The following is a 23,461-nucleotide window of genomic DNA, read 5'->3' on the forward strand; positions in this document are numbered from 1 at the left end:
ATTTGCTTATGGTTCCATCTTCACAATGAATTGCCTTCCTCTCCTTTGAAGTCCCAAACCACTACCCCCAACATGCTCTTTTGTCTTTAGCTGAAGATGGTATTCAAGGTGAGGGCTTAGGCCGTTTTGGGGAATGACTTAGTTTCCCTGGGTCTCTCCCATGTATACATGTTATTAAACTTTTGTTTGATTTTCTCCTATTAATTTGTTCATGTCAATTTAATTCTTAGACCAGCCAGAAAAACCTAGGAGGGCAAAGGAAAATTTCTTCCTCCCCAACAGTACAGAGTTTTAGTTTTGCAAGATGAAAAAGTTCTGGAGATTTTTTCACATCAGTGGGACTATATTTACTACTACTATAAACTGTACACTTTAAAATGGTAAATTTTATGTTATGTGGTTTTTATGACAAGTTTTTAAAAATCTTGGTTTCAAACGTCAGAAACAGAATCTGGGTAACTTAAAGGAAGAAAATTTGGAAGATGATGTGATCACTCATGGATCAAATCTGAGAAGGCTGAAGAGCCAAACTTTAAGAACAAGGAAGACTGGGAATCAGGAAATTGGGTGGTCCCTTGAAGTTGGTGAGTTTTGCATGTTCCTTTGACTGGGAAGCATCCAGTAATAAATCTCGGGTTCATAAATATCATGGAGGAAAAAAAACTAAAAAAGGAAGGCTGAGCTAAAGGAAGTCAAAGGGTTTAGGCAGCAGGTGCCCTCCGTTCTAAATTGGGACAGGAACAGTCGTGCAATTGCAGACTCTGAAACAATAAAAGGCAGAGGACTCAACAGTACTCTGAAAAGGTATTCCATTGTGATGTATTTTGATCTGAGTCTGTTCTCATTCTATTAAAAGAAAAGTCTCTCTTTGGTGGGAACTAAAAACAAAATCTGATTCATATTGAATTTTTTCCCAAAAGTTACACAAAGGGAAATAATAATGCCAACTGTGAGAATTGAAGTGGAAATCAGATCTCAGCCCGACTAGAACAACCAATGGGGACAATAGACAATAACTGTGACTCTAATGAAATTCATTTCTCAGCTGAAGGCACTGGGCCTATGTTTCTCTTGTTCTATTCTTAGTACTAAATTTAACTTTTTCCCTTTCAGGGAAACAGCTCTCTTCAGTTTGAAACAATAGATACTCACACTGCATTCCATATTTTCTGGGTTCTCAGTGTTGCCTAAAATGTCATGACCTCCTCTCTTCCCCCACAATATTTCCCTTTCTGGGGGGGGGGTCACAGCTGTTTTCAGCACATGAGAGTGGAGAGCTGGGGTAGGCGGTGCAAATCTACGCATCAGGAGCAGTAGTGATGAAGTGAGGGAAGGCACAAAAGCTGTATCTTACTCATCTCTTCCTCTCCAGTGCTATGCTGCCATTTGCTGGCATTCAGGAAATTTTGTTGAATGAATAGGACAGACAAATTTAGTATCTTTCTACACATGAAAATGAGCTAAAAATTTTAAAGTAAAAGTGGTTGTTGCATTACAACACCTCAATAAATGCTAAAGTAATGTGTGGCTGAATGAACTAGATTTCCTAGTAACCATGCCCGCTGTTGCCTTTTAGGTGGTTGTGGTGCAGGGCCCAGCTGCCTACTAAATACACTCTCCAATTCTCTCTCACATTAAGAGAATCCCAGTTTTTCACTTGGCATATTGTTTCTCAGCTAAAAGACATTTGTCAGACTCCATTGTAGCTAGGTTAAGTTATAGTCAACAAGTAAGCTGAAGTAATGGGTGGAAGTTCTGGGAAGTCTTGGAAGGGAGGTGGCATATGCACCATCCTCTCTTCTTCTATTCTGCTGCTTGGAACTATGGTGTGATGGCTGGAGCTCCAGCAGCCATTTTAGACCATAAGGATGAAGAGTCTATCCTAGAGATGGCAGAGCGGAAAGCTGAAGGGAGCCTTAGTCCCTATGACCATGAAGCTGTCACACCAGCCCTTGGACTGCTTACTCCTAAGGTTATTTTATTGGGGAAATAAACTTCTGTATTTTCAGCCACTAGTTTTAGGCTGAACCCAATCCTAAGAGATACAGCTGTGATCTCAGAAAATAAAGAACTAGGAGAGAGGTCTCAGACCCTCCCCTTTCTCTCCTTAACACATCACACTCAGTTTAGGGAGGGTACCAGTCCTCTACCTTACAAAGGTACCCCTTTGTTTTCATGATATATTCCTGTATTACTGCAAAGGTAGTTTAATTTGACTGGCAGTCTCCTGGCTCCTGACTCCTCTTCCGTATTGCTAGAAGACAGTTCAGTGCCACGGTGCTTACCAAAGACTCCCCTTGGCCTCTCTGCCGCCTTCCCTTGTGACCTCTTCTAGGCCTGCCTTCTCCCTACGGCAAAACTGTCCAACACCCTCTTGCAATCTGATTAAACTGATTCACAGTGAGAATGAATAATAGTCTTCATCTAGGGAGAAGGATAGGCGAGCACACATTCTATGGGTGTATAATTCAGAATGCATTTGTCACTTGGGGAGAGTGAGAGTGGAACATGGTTGTAAAATGATTTGTGAGGTCACAAAGGCGGTGAGGCACAGGTCTGGGACACGAATCCAGGCCTTCTACCTCCTGGTTCAGTGTTCTTTCCTTCAAGCCAAGGAGTCAGGCACATTAGGCACTCCACTTCAAAACTGGTGTTGCCATGTCCAGGAAGAGCATGTGGAGGGTGAGACGAGTGCCTTATGAGCTCTGCCAAGTTATAATCTGTTGGCAGAGCTGAAGCCACAGGAGTGGGAAGCACATGGGGAGGATCACAGGCTGAACTTTTAACCCCAAGGCTCTGAGCGGCACATGATGGGAAAGGGAAGAGGCTCCCACTGTGTGCACGTGACTTCTCTCGTGTGGCTCTTTCATGGAAGGCTTGCGAGGAATAGATGAAACTGCCCAGAAGGCATCTCTATTGCTTCTTCCAGGGCTAAATTTGTGGTATGGGTCTCGTATCTTCTTGGTGATATTCAGAAAACAGGCTATAGAGAAATCTTTTTTTTAAGTTGTAAAATTAACATAATGTAAAATTTACCATCTTAACCATTTTTAAGCATACAGCTCGGTGTCATTAAATACATTCACATTGTTGTGCTACCATCACAACCATCCATCCACAGGACTCTTTTCATCTTCCCCAACTGAAACTCTCTCCTCATTAAACACTAAGCCCCTGTTCCTTTCTCTGCAGCCCTCAACAATCACCATCCAACTTTCCGTCTCTATGAATTTGACTACTCTAGGTGCCTCATATAAGTAAAATCATACAGCATTTGTCCTTTTGTGTTAGGCTTATTTCACTTACCTTAACGTCTTCAAGGCTCATCCACGTGGTAGCATGTGTCAGAATTTTATTCCTTCCAGGGCTGAATTATGTTTCATTGTATGGAGAGATATAGGAATTATTTTTAAAGAAAAGATACATACATGTGTACATAAACAAAGACACTGAAGTTATCTGATACTGTACAAAGGGGTTGAATTTTGAGTCTATGCTTCGTGCGGTGAGTATAGAAGGAGCTGGTAGCCTTGCCACATATTAGGTGCCAGTGAAGAGAGACAATACAATGTGGGCCCGTCCTTCAAGACAGCTCACAGTCAACCTGGGAGGCAGACATAAGTAGCTTTAATACAATATGACAAACGTTACATCAAAATAGAGGTGAAACATATGAATTCTCCCTAGGAGGCGTCAGAATGATTACAGGGTGACCTTTTTTTTCAGCGTGACCTTTGACTAGGCCTTTGAGAACAACGAAGATGGGAGTATCTGGACTGGCGATCTCAATGTCAGGACTGAAACTCTCACAGGTGTTATGTGGGTTTCCTGTTGCGATGGTGGTGAAACAAATTATACCCAAACTTGGAAGCGGAAAAACAGCCCTTTATTTATGCTCATGGATTCTGTGAGTTGTCAATTCCATCACGGCTCAGCAGACACAGAAGGTTGCTGCTCCACTGCATCTCGGCTGGAAGACCTGAAGCCTGGCTCAGTCGCATGTCTGACAGTCTGCCAAGATCATAGCTGGAACCATCAGTGGAACACCTACACTTGGCCTCTCCGTGCGACCCGGGCTTCCTCACAGCATGGCGCCTGGGTTCTGAGGGCAAGCTTAGTGAGGCAACCAGGTGGAAGTCACATTGCCTTTTCTGACCTAACCTCAAAAGTCATGCAGCTCACTTCTGCTGCATCCAATTTGATATGAGGAAATCACTAAGGTCGGCCCGCACTCAAAGGGAGGAGAATTAGATTCCTCCTTTTGGTGGGAGGTATGGCCAGGTTCTACAAGAACGTGTGGAACCAGAAATACTGCTATGGCCATATTTGATCATAGCAGGTTTGGTGGTACATGCCAGAGGCTGGAACTATCTTGGCATGGGGACTCCCTGTGCGACAAAGGCCGAGTCCACGAGTACAAATCAGCTACAGGAATATAAAGAGTGGTAATCTTAGGCCACCATTCCAGCCCTTGCAATGACTAATTTCAGTAGTGAGCAGGTAGTAATGGCCATGTGTCTATCTTTCATTTAGGACTGACCGATTCAGACCTACTAAGCCCCTAGGGTTCTTGAATACAATGGGGGGGGCTTGAGAGAGAGAGTGCAATATTGGATTGGCTACTAATTTGGGTACGTGGGTGTTTGAGCAATTAACTTGGTTACAGGGAAGTGACATTTGTACCTCCAAGCTGGTGAAAAGGTCATACCTACTACAACTTTCATATGCTAATTTGTAGGCCTACCTGCCCCTCCCACCAGATTAGAAGCTCTTTTAAGGACAGGACCCATCTTACATGGTCTCCCCAAAGGATTTAACAACAAGCTTGGCCTTTGGAATTACACAATTCTTTCTTTTTTAACATTTTTATTGGAGTATAATTGCTTTACAATGGTGTGTTAGTTTCTGCTATATAACAAAGTGATCAGCTATACATATACATATATCCCCATATCCCCTCCCTCTTGCATCTCCCTCCCACCCCTCTAGGTGGTCACAGAGCACCAAGCTGATCTCCCTGTGTTATGCAGCTGTTTCCCACTAGCTAGCTATTTCACATTTGGTAGTGTATATATCTCCATGCCACTCTCTCACTTCGTCCCAGCTTACCCTTCCCCCTCCCCGTATCGTCAAGTCCATTCTCTATGTCTTCGTCTTTATTCCTGTCCTGCCCCTAGGCTCTTCAGAACCATTTTTTTTAGATTCCATATGCATGTGTTAGCATACAGTATTTGTTTTTCTCTTTCTGACTTACTTCACTCTGTATGACAGACTCTAGGTCCATCCACCTCACTACAAATAACTCAATTTCATTTCTTTTTATGGCTGAGTAATATTCCATTGTATATATGTGCCACATCTTCTTTATCCATTCACCTGTCGATGGACACTTAGGGTGCTTCCATGTCCTGGCTATTGTAAATAGAGCTGCAATGAACATTTTGGTACATGACTCTTTTTGAATTATGGTTTTCTCAGGGTATATGCCCAGTAGTGGGATTGCTGGGTCGTATGGTAGTTCTATTTTTAGTTTTTTAGGGAACCTCCATACTGTTCTCCATAGTGGCTGCACCAATTTACATTCCCACCAACAGTGCAAGAGGGTTCCCTTTTCTCCAGACCCTCTCCAGCATTTATTGTTTGTAGATTTTTTGATGATGGCCATTCTGACGGGTGTGAGGTGATACCTCATTGTAGTGCTGACTTGCATTTCTCTAATGATTAGTGATGTTGAGCATCCTTTCATGTGTTTGTTGGCAGTCTGTATATCTTCTTTGGAGAAATGTCTATTTAGGTCTTCTGCCCATTTTTGGATTGGGTTGTTTGTTTTTTTGATATTGAGCTGCAAGAGCTGCTTGTAAATTTTGGAGATGAATCCTTTGTCAGTTGCTTCATTTACAAATATTTTCTCCCATTCTGAGGGTTGTCTTTTCGTCCTGTTTATGGTTTCCTTTGCTGTGCAAAAGCTTTTAAGTTTCATTAGGTCCCATTTGTTTTTGTTTTTATTTCCATTTCTCTAGGAGGTGGGTCAAAAAGGATCTTGCTGTGATGTCATAGAGTGTTCTGCCTATGTTTTCCTCTAAGAGTTTTATAGTGTCTGGCCTTATGTTTAGGTCTTTAATCCATTTTGAGTTTATTTTTGTGTATGGTGGAATCACACAATTCTTGATTTAAATCTCAACACTGCCACGTGCTAGCTGTGTGGACTTGATTATGCCAGACTTAAGGGTCCTCATCTCAGAATTATTAAAATGATTCAATGACATTATTTTGCCCTGCACCAAGAAGGCAGCCAATAAATATTAGTTTCTTTCTTTCCCACTCAAAAATGTATGGTCAGGGGCTTCCCTGGTGGCGCAGTGGTTGAGAGTCCGCCTGCCGATGCAGGGGACACGGGTTCGTGCCCCGGTCCGGGAAGATCCCACGTGCCGTGGAGCGGCTGGGCCCGTGAGCCAAGGCCGCTGAGCCTGCGCGTCTGGAGCCTGTGCTCTGCAACAGGAGAGGCCACAACAATGAGAGGCCCGCGTACCGCAAAAAAAAAAAAAAAAAAAAAGGTTCCCCAATTCCCACAATGATAGGAGGAGTTGGGAGGCAGGAAGGGACCAGGGGCTTTAGGAATAAGAAAGAGGAGCTGGCATGCCTTGGGGAGCAGGGAGGAAGCCCAGTTGCTAGAGCAAGTTAAATCCATTTCATTCATTGATGAAATAAATATTGATTCCATCTCACTAGGTCCTAAAGACTATGCAAGAAGCTGGGGATACAGCAATGAGGAAGAACAAGGTCTCTATCTAATCTTTGCAGACTTTTGGAATTTATACTAGTCATTAGTATATTCTATGTGGGGAAAAGATGGTGTAGACAAAAGATAGACAAACAAAACATAGTGATAGTGCAAGAAGGAAAATAAAACTACCTTACACTGGTTGATTGGAACCCACCCAACTGAAGATCGATTTAGGTCAAGACCTGGATGTCAAGGAGCTAGGCTTGCAAAGATCCAGGGCAGGGCTGCTAACCCCCAGCACTACTGACATTTGCGGATGGATCATTCTTTGTTGTGAGACTGTCCTGTGCATTGCCAGAAGTTCAGTAGCATCCCTGGCCTCTGCCCACAAGATGCCAATGGCACCCACTCTCCTAAGTTGAGACAGCCAGAAATGTCTCCAGACATTGTCCAAGTGTCACCTGGGGGGCAGAATTGCCTGATTGAGAACCACTGGGCCCAGCCTGCTTGGCCTCACCAGTTCCAGCTGCCTCTCCCTCTCAGTGAATCTGTCAACTGTGACAACTGGCAATAGATCTTGAAGATGAAAGAGGCAAACCATGAAGTGAGAATACTTCCTGGTTCAACCCTTCTTCATGGGCTGCTCTTCTTCCCCACTTGCAGCCTGAAACTGGGGTGAAATAGTATCAGAATACCACAGAGTACACAGTCAGGCGGGTACCATGGGACTGGGTTCTGCATCACTCCCCTGAAGAGGACCCCCCAGCAGTCCATCAAACTTAGAGGAGGGCCAGGCAGCCACATTTCTATCATTTAAGACCGGATTTTTAGTTGCTTTTAGCAGTTGTCTTAGTTAACTGGAAAAAATAAATGTAAACAACTCTACCTCAAATTTTATCATGTAAACTCACCATCTCTAAATATCATCAGCTTCCTAGAAATAAGCCACAAATAGAAGTAACTGAGCTAATATCACTTGAACTTCCTAAGTATACTTTTATTACATTTTGAGAAATTCCCTCATTTTCATTTCAGAGACTATGTATAACACGATATGGGACAGAACAGGGTGTTGGGGCAGAGTTCAGGTAATAGGGGTGTTGCTTGGGCAATGCAGGACACAAGGTCTTTTTTTTTCATTTTTAAAATTGTGATTTAAAAAAACAACATAAAACCTACCATCTTAACCATTTTTAAGTATGCTATTTTTAAGTTCAGTACTGTTAAGTATATTTACATTGCTATGCAAAAGAACTTTTCCATCTTGAACTTTTTCATTTTGCAAATCTGAAACTCCAGAACTCCAGAACCCTTTCATTTTGCAAATCTGAAACTGTACCCATTAAACAAGAACTCACCCTAGTTCCTGGCAACTACCATTCTTTCTGTTTCTATGAATTTGACTATAGTAATACCCCCTTAACCATGGGGGATACATTGTTCCAAGACCCCCAGTGGATGCCTGAAACCACAGATAATACCGAACCCTATATTCATACAGGCATACCTCACTTTATTGCATTTCACTTTATTGTACCTTGTAGACACCGCATTTTTTACAAATTGAAGGTTTGTGGCAACTCTGTGTCAAGCAAGTCTTTTGGTACGATTTTTCCAAACATTTGCTCATTTCAGGTCTCTGTGTCACATTTTGGTAATTCTTGCAGTATTTTAAACTTCTTCATTATTATTATACTTGTTATGGTGATCTGTGATCTTTGATGTTACTATTACAAAAAGATTATGACTTGCTAAAGGCTGATGATGGTCAGCATTTTTTTAGTAATAAAGTTTTTTTTTTTTTTTTGCGGTACGCGGGCCTCTCACTGTTGTGGCCTCTCCCATTGCGGAGCACAGGCTCCGGACGCGCAGGCCCAGCGGCCACGGCTCACGGGCCCAGCCGCTCCGCAGCATGTGGCATCTTCCTGGACCAGGGCACGAACCCGCGTCCCCTGCATCGGCAGGCAGACTATCAACCACTGCGCCACCAGGGAAGCCCAGTAATAAAGTATTTTTACTTAAGGTACATACATTGCTTTTTTAGACAAAATGCTATTGCACACAATAAACTACAATACAATATAAACATAACTTTTATATGTCCCAGGTGGGATGGTGCAAGATTTCATCACACTACTCATAATGGTAATTTAAAACTTACAAATTGTTTATTTCTGGAATTTTCCATTTAATATATTGGGAACTTGGTTGACTATGGGTAACTGAAACTGGGTAACTGAAACTGGGTAACTGAAACTGCAGAAAGCAAAACCATGGATAAGGGGGGACCACTGTACTTTAGATACCATATCAGTGGAATCACACAGTATTTGTCCTTTTGTGACTTATTTCAATTAGAATAATGTCCTCAAGTTTCATCTACATTGTAGCATGTTGACAGGATTTCTTTCCTTTTTAAAAAAATTTTTTGGGTTTTAGATTTCCTTCATTTTTAAGGCTGAGTAATATTCCATTTATGGATATATTACATTTTATTTATCTGTCGATGGGCATTTGGGTTGCTTCCACCCCCCAGCTATTGTGAATAGTGTTGCTATAAACACAGGTATGCAAATACATACACAGTCTTTTAAAAAACATCTTTATTGAGATATAATTCACAAACCATACAATTCACCCATTTAAAGTGTACAATTCAATAGTTTTCCATATATTCAGAGTTGTGCAACCATCACCTCAATTTTAGAACATACTCATTACCTCAAAAAGAAAACCATTAGCAGTCACTTTCCCTCCATGCCCCTGCCCATGATGGTCAGTTTTATGTATCAACTTGGCTAGACTACAGTCCCTAGGTGTCCAATCAAACACTAATCTAGGTACTGCTGTGAAAGTTATTTTCTAGATGTGATTAAGTCCATAATCAGTTGACTTAAATCTAAGTGGGCCTGATTCAATCAGCTGAAAGGCCTAAAAGCAGAACTGAGGTTTCCCTGAAGAAGAAATTCCACTTATGGACTATAGCTTCAGCTCACACCTGAGAGCCTGCCCTTCCTGATGTCCTATGGATTCTGGACTTGCCTAGCTAACCCCCACAATCACCTAAGCAAATTCCTTGCAATAAACCTCTCAGTATATATCTCCTACTTGTTCTGTTTCTCTAGTTGAACCCTGACTGATAACACTCCCACCCTACACAGCCCTAAGCAACCACTAATCTACTTTCTGTCTCTATGGATTTGCCTATTCTAGACATCTCAAGTAAATGGAATCATACCATATGTGATCTTACAATACAATATGTGACTGGTTTCTTTCACTTAGCATAAGGTTTCAAAGTGTCATCGATGTAGCATTTATCAGTACGTCATTCCTTCCATGGCTGAATAATATTCCATTGTGTGAAAATACATTTTGTTTACCTATTCATCTGTTGATGGACATTCAGTTGTTTCCACTGTTTGGCTGTTATGAATAATGATGCTATGGACATGTGTGTACAAGTTTTCATGAGGACCATGTTTTCATTTCTCTTGGGTATATACCTAGGAATGGAATTTCTGGGTCATATGAATACTCTAGGCTCAATATTTTGAGGAACTGCTGGACTGTTTTCTTCACATTCTCATCAATGCTTGTTATTGTCTGCCTATTCTATTATAGCCATCCTAGTAGATGTGATGTGGTATCTCACTGTGGTCTTCACTTGTATTGCCCTAATGACTAAGGATGTTGAACATCTTTTTCATGTATTTATTGGCCATTTGTATACCTTCTTTGGAAAAATGTCTGTTCAAATCCTTTGCCCAGTTTTAACTGGGTTATTTGTCTTTCTATTGTTGAGTTGTAAAAGTTCTTCATATATCTGGACACCGACTCTTATCAGATATACGTCTTATTATACAAATATTTTCTGCACTCAATGGGTTGTCTTTTAATTTTCTTGATAGTATTGTTTATAGCACTAAAGCTTTTAAATTTTGAGATAGCCCAATTTATCTATCCTGTCGCTTGTACTTTTGGTGTTGTATCAGAGGAAACATTGCCCAACCCAAGGTCATGATTTACTCCTTTACCAAGAGTTACTCCTATGTCATCTTCTGAGAGTTCTGGTTTTAGCTCTTACATTTAGGTCTATGATCCCACACAGTCTAAAATCTTACCTATTTGGTAGTGCTTTCCCAGGGAAGTATTTATGGCACCATCAAAAAACAAACAAACTATTGTGTTTAAAACAAAATGTGCAATGTGTGCTCTTTAGCATTCTGATCTGGGCTGAGAACAATATTTGAAATGAGCTAGTGCTCTCTCTGTAGGACAAATAAATGCTTTCATAAGTACGTCACTTTTGAATGGAGTGCAGTTTATGACCTATTTACTTATGAACTAGCCCAAACAGCTTGCCTCCATAGCGTGAGGGAAGGAAGAAAGACTCTATTGTAAGAATCAGAAAAAAAAATCCAATCACTAATTTGGTCTAAATAAGGGAGCTTAGTTTTTGGTGGCTTTCAAAAACTACTTTCTTGTTGCTTGAGGAAGACGAATAAAAACTGTTTTTTAATGTCTTGTGACCTGGAAATATTTAATGTAAATATAATAGTCCTTTTATATTTATGTTTTTCCTCTAAAGCAGAGGGGAAGATGGCACAACATAAATGAGACAAATAGCATCTCAACATGCTGTTTTGCGTGTCCCCAAGATTATCCACACATTCGGCAATTCGCTGCAATGACTCACAGGACAGCATACGGTTGTCCTCGTGGCTTAGGTTTATCACGGCAAAGGGTACACAACAAGACCAGCGAGAGAAAAAGACAAGGGCAGAATCTGGAGAAATGCACGCATAAGCTTCAGAGGCTCTCTCCCGCCCAGCCTAACAGGGATACATGAGTGTCTTCCCTTCTCCAGCAGAAAAACTGCCGCCACACACGTGCAATGCTTCTGCCGCAGGGAAGCCCATTAAAGAGACTCAGCACACAAGGTTTTTACTAGGGGCTGGTCGCAGAAGCAGCCCCTGCCTAGCAACTACCAAAATTCACGAGCCCCAGAAGAAAATCAGGTGTTTGCCATAAATCACATCATTTGCACAAACAATCTACGTGACCTGACAGAGCAAAGTCTGGTGCCTCAGCCTTTATCAGCTTGGGGAACTTCTGAGAAGCTGAGTTTCCTAAGGGCCAACCCTGCAAGAAAGTCTTTCTAAAGGTGGCAGTCTCAGGCCTGCTATGTTAACTCTCTTCTGCACAGAGGCCATCGCATTCACTTAAGCTCTAATTTGAAATTTACTTAAGGAAACATTCAAATTTGGTGTCTAATGATATTCTGATTTTGTCATCATTTTAGTGAGATGAAGTTTATACTATCAATGAATTTTAAAAAGTATATTACAACAGTAGATATTGTATGGTGCATGTTTAAGCTAAGAGATTTTTGAAGGACAGTGGCATACCTTACTATGCAAACAGATATTAATTTTAAATTAAACATATCTATCCATTAAAGCACGACTTGCAGGATCTCAGCTGGTACTACTCTTAGCCAGACATTAAAATTCCTATTCATACTGAAAGTAATAAGACATTAAATCTTGTCTAGGACTTCCCTGGTGGTGCAGTGGTTAAGTATCCGCCTGCCAATGCAGGGGACATGGGTTCGATCCCTGGTCCGGGAAGATGCCACATGCCTTGGAATAACTAAGACCGTGCGCCATAACTACTTAGCCCGCACTCTAGAGCCCGCGCACCACAACTACTAAGCCCGCATGCTGCAACTACTGAAGCCCACGTGCCTAGAGCCCGTGCTCCGCAACAAGAGAGGCCACCATGATGAGAAGCCCGTGAACTGCAATGAAGAGTAGCCCCCGCTCACCGCAACTAGAGAAAGCAGCAAATACCCAGTGCAGCCAAAAATAAAATAAATAAAATAAATAAATTTATTTTAAAAAAATCATTCCTCCAACCACACTCAAATTTGGGGTCACTAACAAAATCCCAGTATTGTGTCAAATAAGCATTTAAAGGACTCACTAATGACTTCACTTTTGAGTGTGGGGAGCAGTCTTCGCATCCTGGATTTTCCTCCATCTTTGCATTTGTTTTTTGTTCCACCTGTCCTGTACACTCCCAAAACAGGCCAGCACTGAAGTGAGTCTTCAGTGTGTACCTTCAGGGTGTACCTGAGAGGAGAGAGAATTTACGGAGTGACTTTGCCAATGCTGAGCCTGAAGACTACGTCACAGGTGGGAGGGTGGGCAGGGAGAAGAGTCACTTCCTTCGCTTTTCTTTTGCCTTCAAGAGTCACAGCTAAAGTTGAACAACTAAGTTCTAGAGCTGATTAAGATGATAAAGGCCCTTAAATGTGAAATATAGGTGACTCAGCACTGAACAAAATGTGAAATAGTGAAACGCTTGTTTATGAAAACAAACTTTTCTCCCACTGAGAAATGTGCTTGGCTATCATTTCATAAACTTAAATGAGCCTGAACTTCGGTTATATCTGGAGTTTGACCTAATTGTACCTTTAGAACTATGTGCTGGCTAATTATTGACTTGAAATCTGAACCTCTCAGAAGGGAAACAAAACATCAGACAGGAGGTAGACAGGGTGAAAACCAAAACCTCAAGCAAGTTTCTTTCAACCAGTGGTGAACAAAACCATTATTGCAAATATTTACTTTTAATTAAAATTAAGCCTCGGATGAGGGTGTAGTCCCACAAATATACTGCTGGTCCCTCTGACAGTGGTTTTTGCATTAACTTGGGTGGGTGCAATGAATTAAATAAAAAGTGAAAACGTACACTCACAGTAAATTCCTCAGCTCCTATAAATAATCATGAATAGTGCTGGTCACAGACGAAAATGTTCCTCTAAATGCCTAGCCTTTTCCAAAAGATTGTGCCAAGTGTGTTCATCAAGATAGGAGAATGAGGAAAACATAATCTCTTTTTTTTGCTGAGCTCAAGCATTCTGAATTTTATCTTTAAACTAATGAAAATCATCATTACTCATTACTTGGCCTAATTTTAACTGTCACAGATTTGCTATTTAACCACAAGCTAGTTGCATTTTTCTATCTCTATATGTGAACACAGGCATTTTACATATATTTTGAATTTTCTTTGAGCCATTTAGATATAATGTCATTGATCCATTTAGGGAAGTGCTTTGCATCACACAGGCCTCTACTGGGCTGGGATCCAGCACTGCACTTAGCACAAAAGCTGCTGACCCAGCAGCCCAGGCACCTGCTAGTCCACTGCCTGGGTGGGTGGTCCCTCAGCGAGCCTCGATTCTTCTATCTACTACTATTATTGTGACTCTGTCCCAAGGCGTGACATAGGTGATAAGATTGATGAAGGCATTCTTTAGCGCCACTAGTCTCTTTCTTTCCCACTGAAACAATTGCTTTTAAATCTTGATTTTTGACAAAGCAATCTTTCTTAGGACACATTATTACAGAATAAAACATGCCACATCTGTCTCTTCAGAGAAGCTTAAATCACTCTGTATGGTAGAGAACGTTGTCTCCAAAGCCCTAAAGTTATTCAAATAGAACCATCCTGATTAAGTTAGAGATAAATTGGATTGGGAGTCAGTCTTATTATAAGAAAAAATGGTCATAAGAAACAGAGTAAAGAGTGTAAATGTAAGTAGAGAGTATTACCTCAGGACAGAGAAAAACAGAGTACAAATGCACTGAGGTCAGGAAATAAGCCAAAAAGGAAAGATAGAAAATAGCATTAGAAAAGTATAAACAGCTAGGGAAATGTAAGATACTATAATATGAAAAATTTATATTCCCTGCAGTTCAAAGTTCATGGAAGGCATGCAAAAAGTATTAAATACAAAAAAAGGCAGCACTGGATACAAACAGCCATGAAAGGAAAAGATCATAGCATAAAAGCAACTGAGTTGCCCTGGGTGGGAGGTGATTCACTTGTTATCCTAAATATGGGCCAGATACTACTGGGTGCCAGCTCTGTGAGACCCACCGTCCTTGGAGGAGTTAAGAGATTTTAAGGCAGTGTTTCAACACGACTAAAGTGTTAAAAATGGAAGTAATACCTTCCAATTAGGAGACTCTGAAACACCTTTTGATTGATGATCTCCAGAGCACACTGCGGTGGGGGCCATTCCTTCATCTTCTCTAGATCAAGAGTGAGGAAACCTGTGGATTCTCTACTTTCTGGAGGTGACAGAGGAAGCCAAGGCAACGGGAAAAGCCTGAAACAATAATAGTATATTTATAGTGAGATATTATAATTTAGGCACAGCTTTAATGTATTTGGTTGACTGGTATAGTAACACGAAAGTATTTCAGTATAGCAGGAAATAAAAGATTTCTGGGTCACTAGGGGGATTATTCTGGAGACAAATATGCTTCGGCTCATTAATCCAGTAACAATGCTGGCACCGTTCCTGTCATCTTGGCTCTGTCAAATGTATTTAACATTAACATGTGCATGTTCCATTTGTGTATTGCTATCCTACCAACTGCTATCAGTTCTGGAAGGTCAACAATTTAGGAATTAAATTGACACTATAAGAATACAAAGATGACTTATAATTTCTAAGCTTGACTGAAATTTGGAAATTCTCAATCCTCTTTTATATAGTTTCCCCACCCATCCTTCCTGGCTGGCTGACAAGTCAAAAGAAACTCCTGCTGTTCCCACCAGCACCGGGAAGACGGAGTTCAATGAGCTGTGCACTTAGAGGCCACAAAGGCAAATACAAGGCCTACATACAGAGAACCAACACACACAACCACACACCATTCCTCCGCTGGCAGAGGACAGAGACTACGTCATTATGCATCTCCCGCTGGCAGTCAAGAACCGGAAGATCTGTACAAGCTGGGAGGCAATGGCACACAATAAGGGGTCACGGTCATTGTTCTTTTGTATGTCTTCTCATCAGGGTCAGGCAAACTTTTACTTACAAGTTTTGCTCCTTGTGCTGGCAACAGAAGCATCGTCTCTCTGCTCCAGAGCCACTTTTCTCAACTTGACCTTTGGAGACTGCCTGACAGCTGATGCTAAGAAGCAGAGTGAATGGTTTTAACATACACACACACCATGCACACACGCATACCCCCACACACACATACAGGTACACTCAGAGACACACACAGGGACATCAGATACACTTAAACTGTCACTCAATAAATAATAAGAGAAAAAAAAGCAGGACAACTTTTTTTTTAACTTAGAATTTTAATTATGTACATAAATAGCAACATGAGAATGAGGAGTTCTAAGACTTATACATTATCTCTAGGTGAAAGAATTTCAGATTAGTCCACTTGGAGTATGGCATCACCCAAGATAACAAAGAGGCCTAGTATAGTTTTTCCTGAAGAAGAATGCCAACTTACTACATTCAGTACTGACTTCTCTGCCATTTTTCTGTAGAAATACTGGTTTATCATATGGAGTTTCCAATGTTTACCTATAAATAAAAGAAAAAGAAAACCATAAATAAACAGTTCCCCCCAAAATAAAAACAGCTCTAAGGTTTTGCAGTTTGAAAATTCTTTAGGTTTAAGTGATCACATCAAATACTTATAATACCATTATATGACCATGAGGATGACAATGAGCCAGAGAAATCTGTAATTATTCCCATTTTATAAATGGGTACACTAAAAACCAGAAAGGTTTTGTGTTACATCAATACTACATGCAGATTCTCAGCTAGCTGGGTATCTGAGATAAACAGATGGATGGGTGAATAAATTAAAAATAAACGCTTAAATGGCACAGGACACACTACATCGCTCCCCTTCTGAAAACCAAACAACTACATTTCCATCCATCTGCTGGAGGAGAGCATGATTACATCATTGCTAGTCTGACGCATACCTTTCCTCACATCACCCCATCATTCTTTTCTGGAATGAAACACACATCAAATCCAAAGACACCAAAGACAAACCAACTCTTCTCCAGATTGCCTTTTTCCTAATACATAATGAACCTACTTAGCAATTAGAGGTTTATAAATATTTCAGTTTTAATATAAAACTAAAAATTCTTAAACATCTAAACCACTAACTTACCTTTTCTATCTCTGTTTATTAATCTGTTTTGAACTTCTCTAAGAATTCAATAGATTTACTGCATTGTTAAAAAAAACTACAAACTGCCAGTAATCTATATTAATAAGGATTCAATAGATCATGGTAGTCCATACTAGGAAATTATGAAGCAGCTAAAGGAGGAATGAGATAGATCTATAAGTACCAACAGGGAAAGATGTACACAACATATTAAGTGAAAAAAAAAGCAAGTTCATTCAATATAACTAAACATGACACTGTCTACAAAGTACTCTTACCAAAAAATTGAACCTAAATCTGATTTAGCCTTCAGATCCAACTATCAGTTTATGGGAAATGCAGAGAGGAGAGGAACCAAGAGATAAACAGAATGACACTAAATGGATGCACTCAGCCACAGCCAGAGCATGGGAAATTTAAAGGAAAAATAAGCCCAGTTTTTCAACAAATAAATGATAAGAGAAAAATGAGGGAGAAGGAACTATTACAGTTTAAAAGGGACTTAAGATATCTGAAAATAAAGACAGTTTATATCTTTGTAAAAAAATTAAAAAACAAAAAAATAAAAGGGACTTAAGAGACTCATCAGTCAAATGCAGTGGCAGATCTTGTTTGGATCCTGACTCAAACAAAATAACTGTAAAAAGTTATTAACGAGACAATCAGGGAAATCTGCAAACTACCTGAATATTAGATGATATTACGGAATTAGTGTTAATTTCTTCAGGTGTGATAATAAAACTGCACTATGTGCCTGCATGGAGCTTTCAGTATACTTGCAAAACAGTACAAGGAATATGATCTCATTCTATCAAAAACCCAAAAGCATGTATGGATGCGTGTACATGTGCATGTGCACGTGTGTGTGTGTGTGTGTGTGTGTGTGTGTGTGTGTGTATTACACATAAAGAAAAAAGTCTGGAATGATGTACCAAACTATCAACAGAAATTACCTCTGGGAAAGGAATGGAGGACAAGACAAGCTTTAAAAATATTTATCTAAAAAAACTCTTTACAACAAATATGCATCACTTTTATTATTAAAAATTACGTCTCCAATAAAGAGCTAACAAAAATTAAAAATGAAATCAAGGCTGTGTATATAGTAAGCTGAACTCTGGCCCAGAATATTTTTGAAAGAATGAAGTGGATATGTACATGGTTTTCCTTTATTCTGTGGCTCGTTGCCCCTGTAAAGAAATATAACCATATTCAGTGTAAAGTCTCTGAAGGACATGTGTGACTTCCTGGCTGCTTACCCACCAGTCGCCTTTCTAACAGCATATCTGATGCACACCGGGCTCCACTTTCCAGAGATGCCAGTTCTGCGGTGGGGTCTACGCCTCTGCTTTTTAACAAGCTTCCCAGGTAATTTGTATAACAAAATTTGAGAAATGCTGATTTGGGGTTACTATATGAAAGGCTGTGATGTGAAAGAGGATCTGGATTTATTTTCTGTGACTGCTAAGGCAAGATCAGACCATTGTGTAGGAGTTACAAGGAGACGTATTTTTGCTTAGTATAAGAAACAGCTCCCTAAAAATTAGGACTGCCCAAAGATGGCTGTCCTGTGGGGTGCTTTTCCTATCAGTGGAGGTGAAAAGTGGGAACACACAGGGCTACAGAGAATTTACGCTTGAGGCTGGGGGTTGGGCCAGATGATCCTTTTCAAATTCTAAGATTATATGACTCTCTAGGTCTCTGAAAACACAGAGACAACTTGAGAAAGAAAACCTCAAACCCAGAGCTTTCATGAGTTTTAAATAGTAGCCATGCCTTATGATAAATGTGACACTGATTTTTTTAAACAAATTTCTATTATAAAGAAAATGCATATTCATTGCAAAAAATTTAAAAATACATAAAGTTATACAGAAGAAAAAATATAAAAATCATCCATAATCCTACTATCTGAAGATACATACTTAAATTTTTGTTGTATTTCCTGGTCATTATCCTCTCTAAAAATGTATCACACTAGCCTTTTTTTTTTTTAAATTTAATAATTGTGCATATGTTCCCATGCAATTAAATATTATTGAAACATAATAACATTCCTCTTTATGGACATACCATAATTAAACCATTTTCCTGTAGCTGAATATTTAGATTGTTTCCAAATTCAATATAATCTAATTACCATGAAATCATAAGTGCTATTATATAATTTTTAATATATACACAAAATAATATTAACATAACTAGTGTTTTCTACTTAGCAAGTACTCAATGGGTAAATATTGAACATATGAATGAAAACAAATGGTGAATTGAGTATACGACCAGAAGAAATCACACTGATTGACTTTATCAGATACTATCCTAAATTTCTCTAGACTCAAGTTACTCAAATCCACAAAGAAAGACAACGACACCTATGAATTCCCTATGTCACTTACTCTATATAATTTTGAGCTTCTCTACAATAGTCATGCATTCAGCAAATGTTTATTGAATGATTATTAGATGCATACAACTGTGCTTACTATAGTGAAATGCTGTCTGAAAAAAAAATAAGCCTAGGAAATAATTGTTTGAAATAGGTTTATAGACAAATCCCAAATGTCGAGTTCTAGCTTGTATTAAAAAACCCAGGTACTTCTCAGGAACAAACACAATTAAAAAGTCACAGCACTTAAGCCCAGAAATTAAAAATGGAATGAAATATCATCCTGACCCTTATGTGTCCACACGAAGTTGAAATGGCTATAATTAATCAAATTAAATTAATTAAAGACAAGTCATTTCAATTGGTGCTAATAATGCTAAAAATAACCACAGAGTTTTCTTGTTCTTTACCTGATTAAAATGGGCAGAGCATGGAGTAGTCTACTTATTTCCGGGTGAATTCTTCACATTTTCCGACTTGTAAAACAGAAAGTAAGAATATTAATGCAGTTTGAAAAGAAATAGTAAAACTTCTAAAGAAATAGTAGACTGTTTCAAAGTGCACATCTTCACCTTGTGACTGAATATTATCTGATGCAAAGTGACCCATGTCTCGGTAAACTGAAGGAATTACTAGGGCTCCCTGAGGGCCCTGCTGTAGAAAGTGACTCAGGCACAGAGGAGAGCAGGAAATAAAGCTCCATTAATCCTCACTACACAGATTCGGCCAACAGCTGATTTGATAAAAAATCCAATCAATAGTGAAAAGATTTCTTTACTACTTCATGCCACTGTAATTGTTAAAGAAGGTTACTGAATCACTTTGCTGTACACCTGAAACTAACACGACACTGTAAATCAATTATACTCCAATAAAAAAAAAAGAATAGTCATCATGATCTGAAACTAAAAAAAAAGGTTTCACACCTATGGGACGGTTTCCTGTGGGTACTCTGCTCCGTATATCATCCAACATAGGGGCTAAATCACAAAACATGTTTACTCTGGAAGAGGTTATAACCAGACGGCACCCATTCCACCTGGCCACCATCTGGGAACATATAATTAGGTCACGTCATCAATGAAAAGTAAGGTAGGAAAGGTTCTAGTGGGAAAAGTTCACGTGTTAAATGTTTAAGGCCTTACTTGCTTTCCCAGATGTTTTTAAGACTTTAATTCTGAAAACACATGAATAAGACCTGATGTACGTCAAGGATCTGAGCTCTCATGAGATGGCAATCTGAAAAACACTAGGCTGTAGTTGGGTGGGCAATAGGGCTGTGACTCTGTGGTCTAGACTTGGTGCAGGTTCTGCCGGTGACCTTCTCTCGGAGTTATCCATGGGTGAAGGAGGGGGGAATGTGAGAAAGCAGGAACACACGCCTAACCCTGTAATTTCAGAGCGTGGCTCCTAGGCAACTTCAGGCTTACTGAAGTGGTTGAGAACCTGTCTCTAAGCATAGTGATCATACATCTTGGCTTGCCCAAGTTATACATACTGGTTTATACTTATTGTCCCAGCATAATTAATAGTGCCCCGTTTCACTCTCAAGAGTATCCTGGTTTGGATGATAAATTATATGGTCACCCTATCTACAGACCACATTCCCATGATGATGGAGTTCTGGGGAAAGAGGCCATACGTATTGCTTGGTGGATCATCACACAATATCCAGGTCTACTTGTTGCTCTGAACAGAGCTCTACAGGACTCAGCGCCTATGCCTTACACTATTCCTTGAGAGCCACTTTCACACACACACACACACACACACACACACACACACACACACACACCCCAGAGGCATTCTTGCTGTTGCTCTTCCAACTTGCCAAGCTCTTTCCTGGGATAGGACCTTTGCAAAATAAATCCCTTGACCTAGACTGGTCAATCCCAATTTTGGTTTGGCTAAATGCTATTCATCCTTTAGATCAAGGCTTTCCCCTGTCCTCTGCCCTTCGATTCAGATAAGAACCTTTTATTCACATTGATAGCAACCATGTACTTCCTGATTTGTGTAATTCTTTCATTCATGTTTGAATCCTTCACAAATATATTTAAGTTTCATGAGGGCACAATACTCCTAGGACCTCCTAGCATACAGTATTCAAACAGTTGCTGAATAAACAAATGAAATGAGCTAGAACCTAGAGACCTGATGAGTGTTTAAAAAAAAGTTTGGGTATGTAATTAATGAAGAAGAGATAAAAAGAGGCTTATGAAGGCAAGTGAGATAACTATGTCCAACAATTGGGTCTGTCATAAAAACCATGTGGTTCCCTACTTAGTTAATCAAAAATATAAGATAAGATATACTATCTTAGAATAAGATAAGAATATAAGATGCTAAATTCATAAACTTTTTTATCCTTTGGACATTAAGAAAATGAGTACATAAAGACATTCTTCTGGTTGAAGAAAACAACTGTTGCTAGGAAATTTTTCTTGTTTGACTACATATCACTTATAGTATAACAAAACATGCAGTCAAATATCTCACTAATGAAGTATTGAACCCATCCACCCTATTACAAATCAGATCTCTCTTGGCACAAACCATCATCATCTCAGCAAAAACAACATTCTGACTTCAAAAGACAGTTTGTGACTTAGCACAAGCCAGAAATCAAATTTTTTTGCATTTTCAGACAGTTTTATTTAAAATATTTTACAATGCAACCATTCTCCTTATATCTAATTTCAATACATACTGGGTTTCATTGTTTTTTTAAAGTGATTGATACATTTTATTTAACCCAACACATCTAAAATACTATTATTTCAACATGTAATCAATATAACATCAATCAACATTAAAATTATGAGATAGTTTACAATCTTTTTGTTTGTACCATGTCTTCTAAATTTGGTGTGAATTTGCGCTTACAGCATACCTCAGTTCAGATTAGCTACACTTCATGTAGTCAACATCTGGTGCCTGCCATATTGGATTGCAAAGGGCTAGAGGAATAAGCTAAACAGCACTGCACTGTGATGGTTAATTTTATGTGTCAACTTGGCTAAGCTACAGTAGAAATTTTATTTTCTTACCATGTCCATGAACATGAATAATAATTTCTATTAGCAAAATTGAAACATTTGTTTTAATCAAAATATTTATTTCTAATTAGTATGCACTGCCATATGAAGGGGGATTTCTAGCCAAACCTCTGAGGTACAGCAATCCACTTGAAATGTCTGATCCCCTCACCAGCTGAATTATTTTGATCAATTACTTAACTCCTCCAAAATGCAGTTTCCTCGTTTATAACATGGAGATAATAATAGAACCTGCCTCACAGACTCTTCCTGAGCATACAGTTAGCACACAGGGCCAAGCTCACAGCAAGTGCTCAATAAAAATGACCTATCCCAAAAGAAACGAAACTGAGTTATCTGTAGTGACGTGGATGGACCTAGAGACGGTCATACAGAGTGAAGTAAGTCAGAAAGAGAAAAAATAAATACCGTATGCTAACACATATATATGGAATCTAAAAAAAAAAAAAAGGTTCTGATGAACCTAGGGGCAGGACAGGAATAAAGACACAGACGTAGAGAATGGACTTGAGGACACAGGGAGGGGGACGGGTAAGCTGGGGCGAAGTGAGAGAGCGGCATGGACATATATACACTACCAAACGTAAAACAGATAGCTAGTGGGAAGCAGCCGCATAGCACAGGGAGATCAGCTCGGTGCTTGGTGACCACCTAGAGGGGTGGGATAGGGAGGGTGGGAGGGAGATGCAAGAGGGAGGAGATATGGGGATATCTGTATATGTATAGCTGATTCACTTTGTTATAAAGCAGAAACTAACACACCATTGTAAAGCAATTATACTCCAATAAAGATGTTAAAAAAAAACTACCTATCCTATGTGGTAGGTCACTTAACTTTTTTGATGAGGAAATAAAAGGTAAACATAAATGACCTGTTACAGACCCCAGTGAAATTCCAGTTCACTGGATGTGGTAGGCAGAATAACGGCCCCTTCAAAGATGTTTGCACCCTAATCCTGGAACCTGTGACTGTGCTACCATACATGGCAAAGGAGAATTACGGTGGCACTGGAGTTAAGGTTGCTAACCAGCTGACCTTACAATAGGGAGATTATCTTGGATTATCTGGGTGGGCCCAATCGAATCACATGGGTTCCTATAGTCTAAGAGGATGGAAGACAGGGTCAAAGAAATGGGACATGAAAAGGACTCATCTGCAGCAGCTGGCTCTGAAGACGAAGGAAGAGGGCTGGGAGTCAAGGAATGCTGCAGCCTCTAGAAGCTGGGAACTACCCTCAGCTGACAGCTAGCAAAGCAGACCTTGGTC

The 23,461-nt window shown here is 39.8% G+C and overlaps 1 protein-coding gene across 1 annotated transcript in view; it reads right to left on the reverse strand.

The window, feature by feature from the left end:
- Positions 1-15,915: 15,915 nt before the first annotated feature.
- APOO (apolipoprotein O) overlaps positions 15,916-23,461 on the reverse strand; it is a 58,116-nt gene continuing 50,570 nt past the window's right edge. The window contains exons 8-9 of the mRNA XM_082681155.1: positions 19,546-19,611; positions 15,916-16,136 (exon numbers count right to left, since the gene is read on the reverse strand). Coding sequence (XP_082537281.1) covers positions 19,576-19,611 — 36 coding nt within the window. The 3' untranslated portion in view covers positions 15,916-16,136; positions 19,546-19,575. The remainder of the gene's footprint in view (positions 16,137-19,545; positions 19,612-23,461) is intronic.

Source organism: Grampus griseus, assembly GCF_964374135.1.
Source record: "Grampus griseus genome assembly, chromosome: X".
In the NCBI taxonomy this organism is placed as follows: Eukaryota; Metazoa; Chordata; class Mammalia; order Artiodactyla; family Delphinidae; genus Grampus; species Grampus griseus.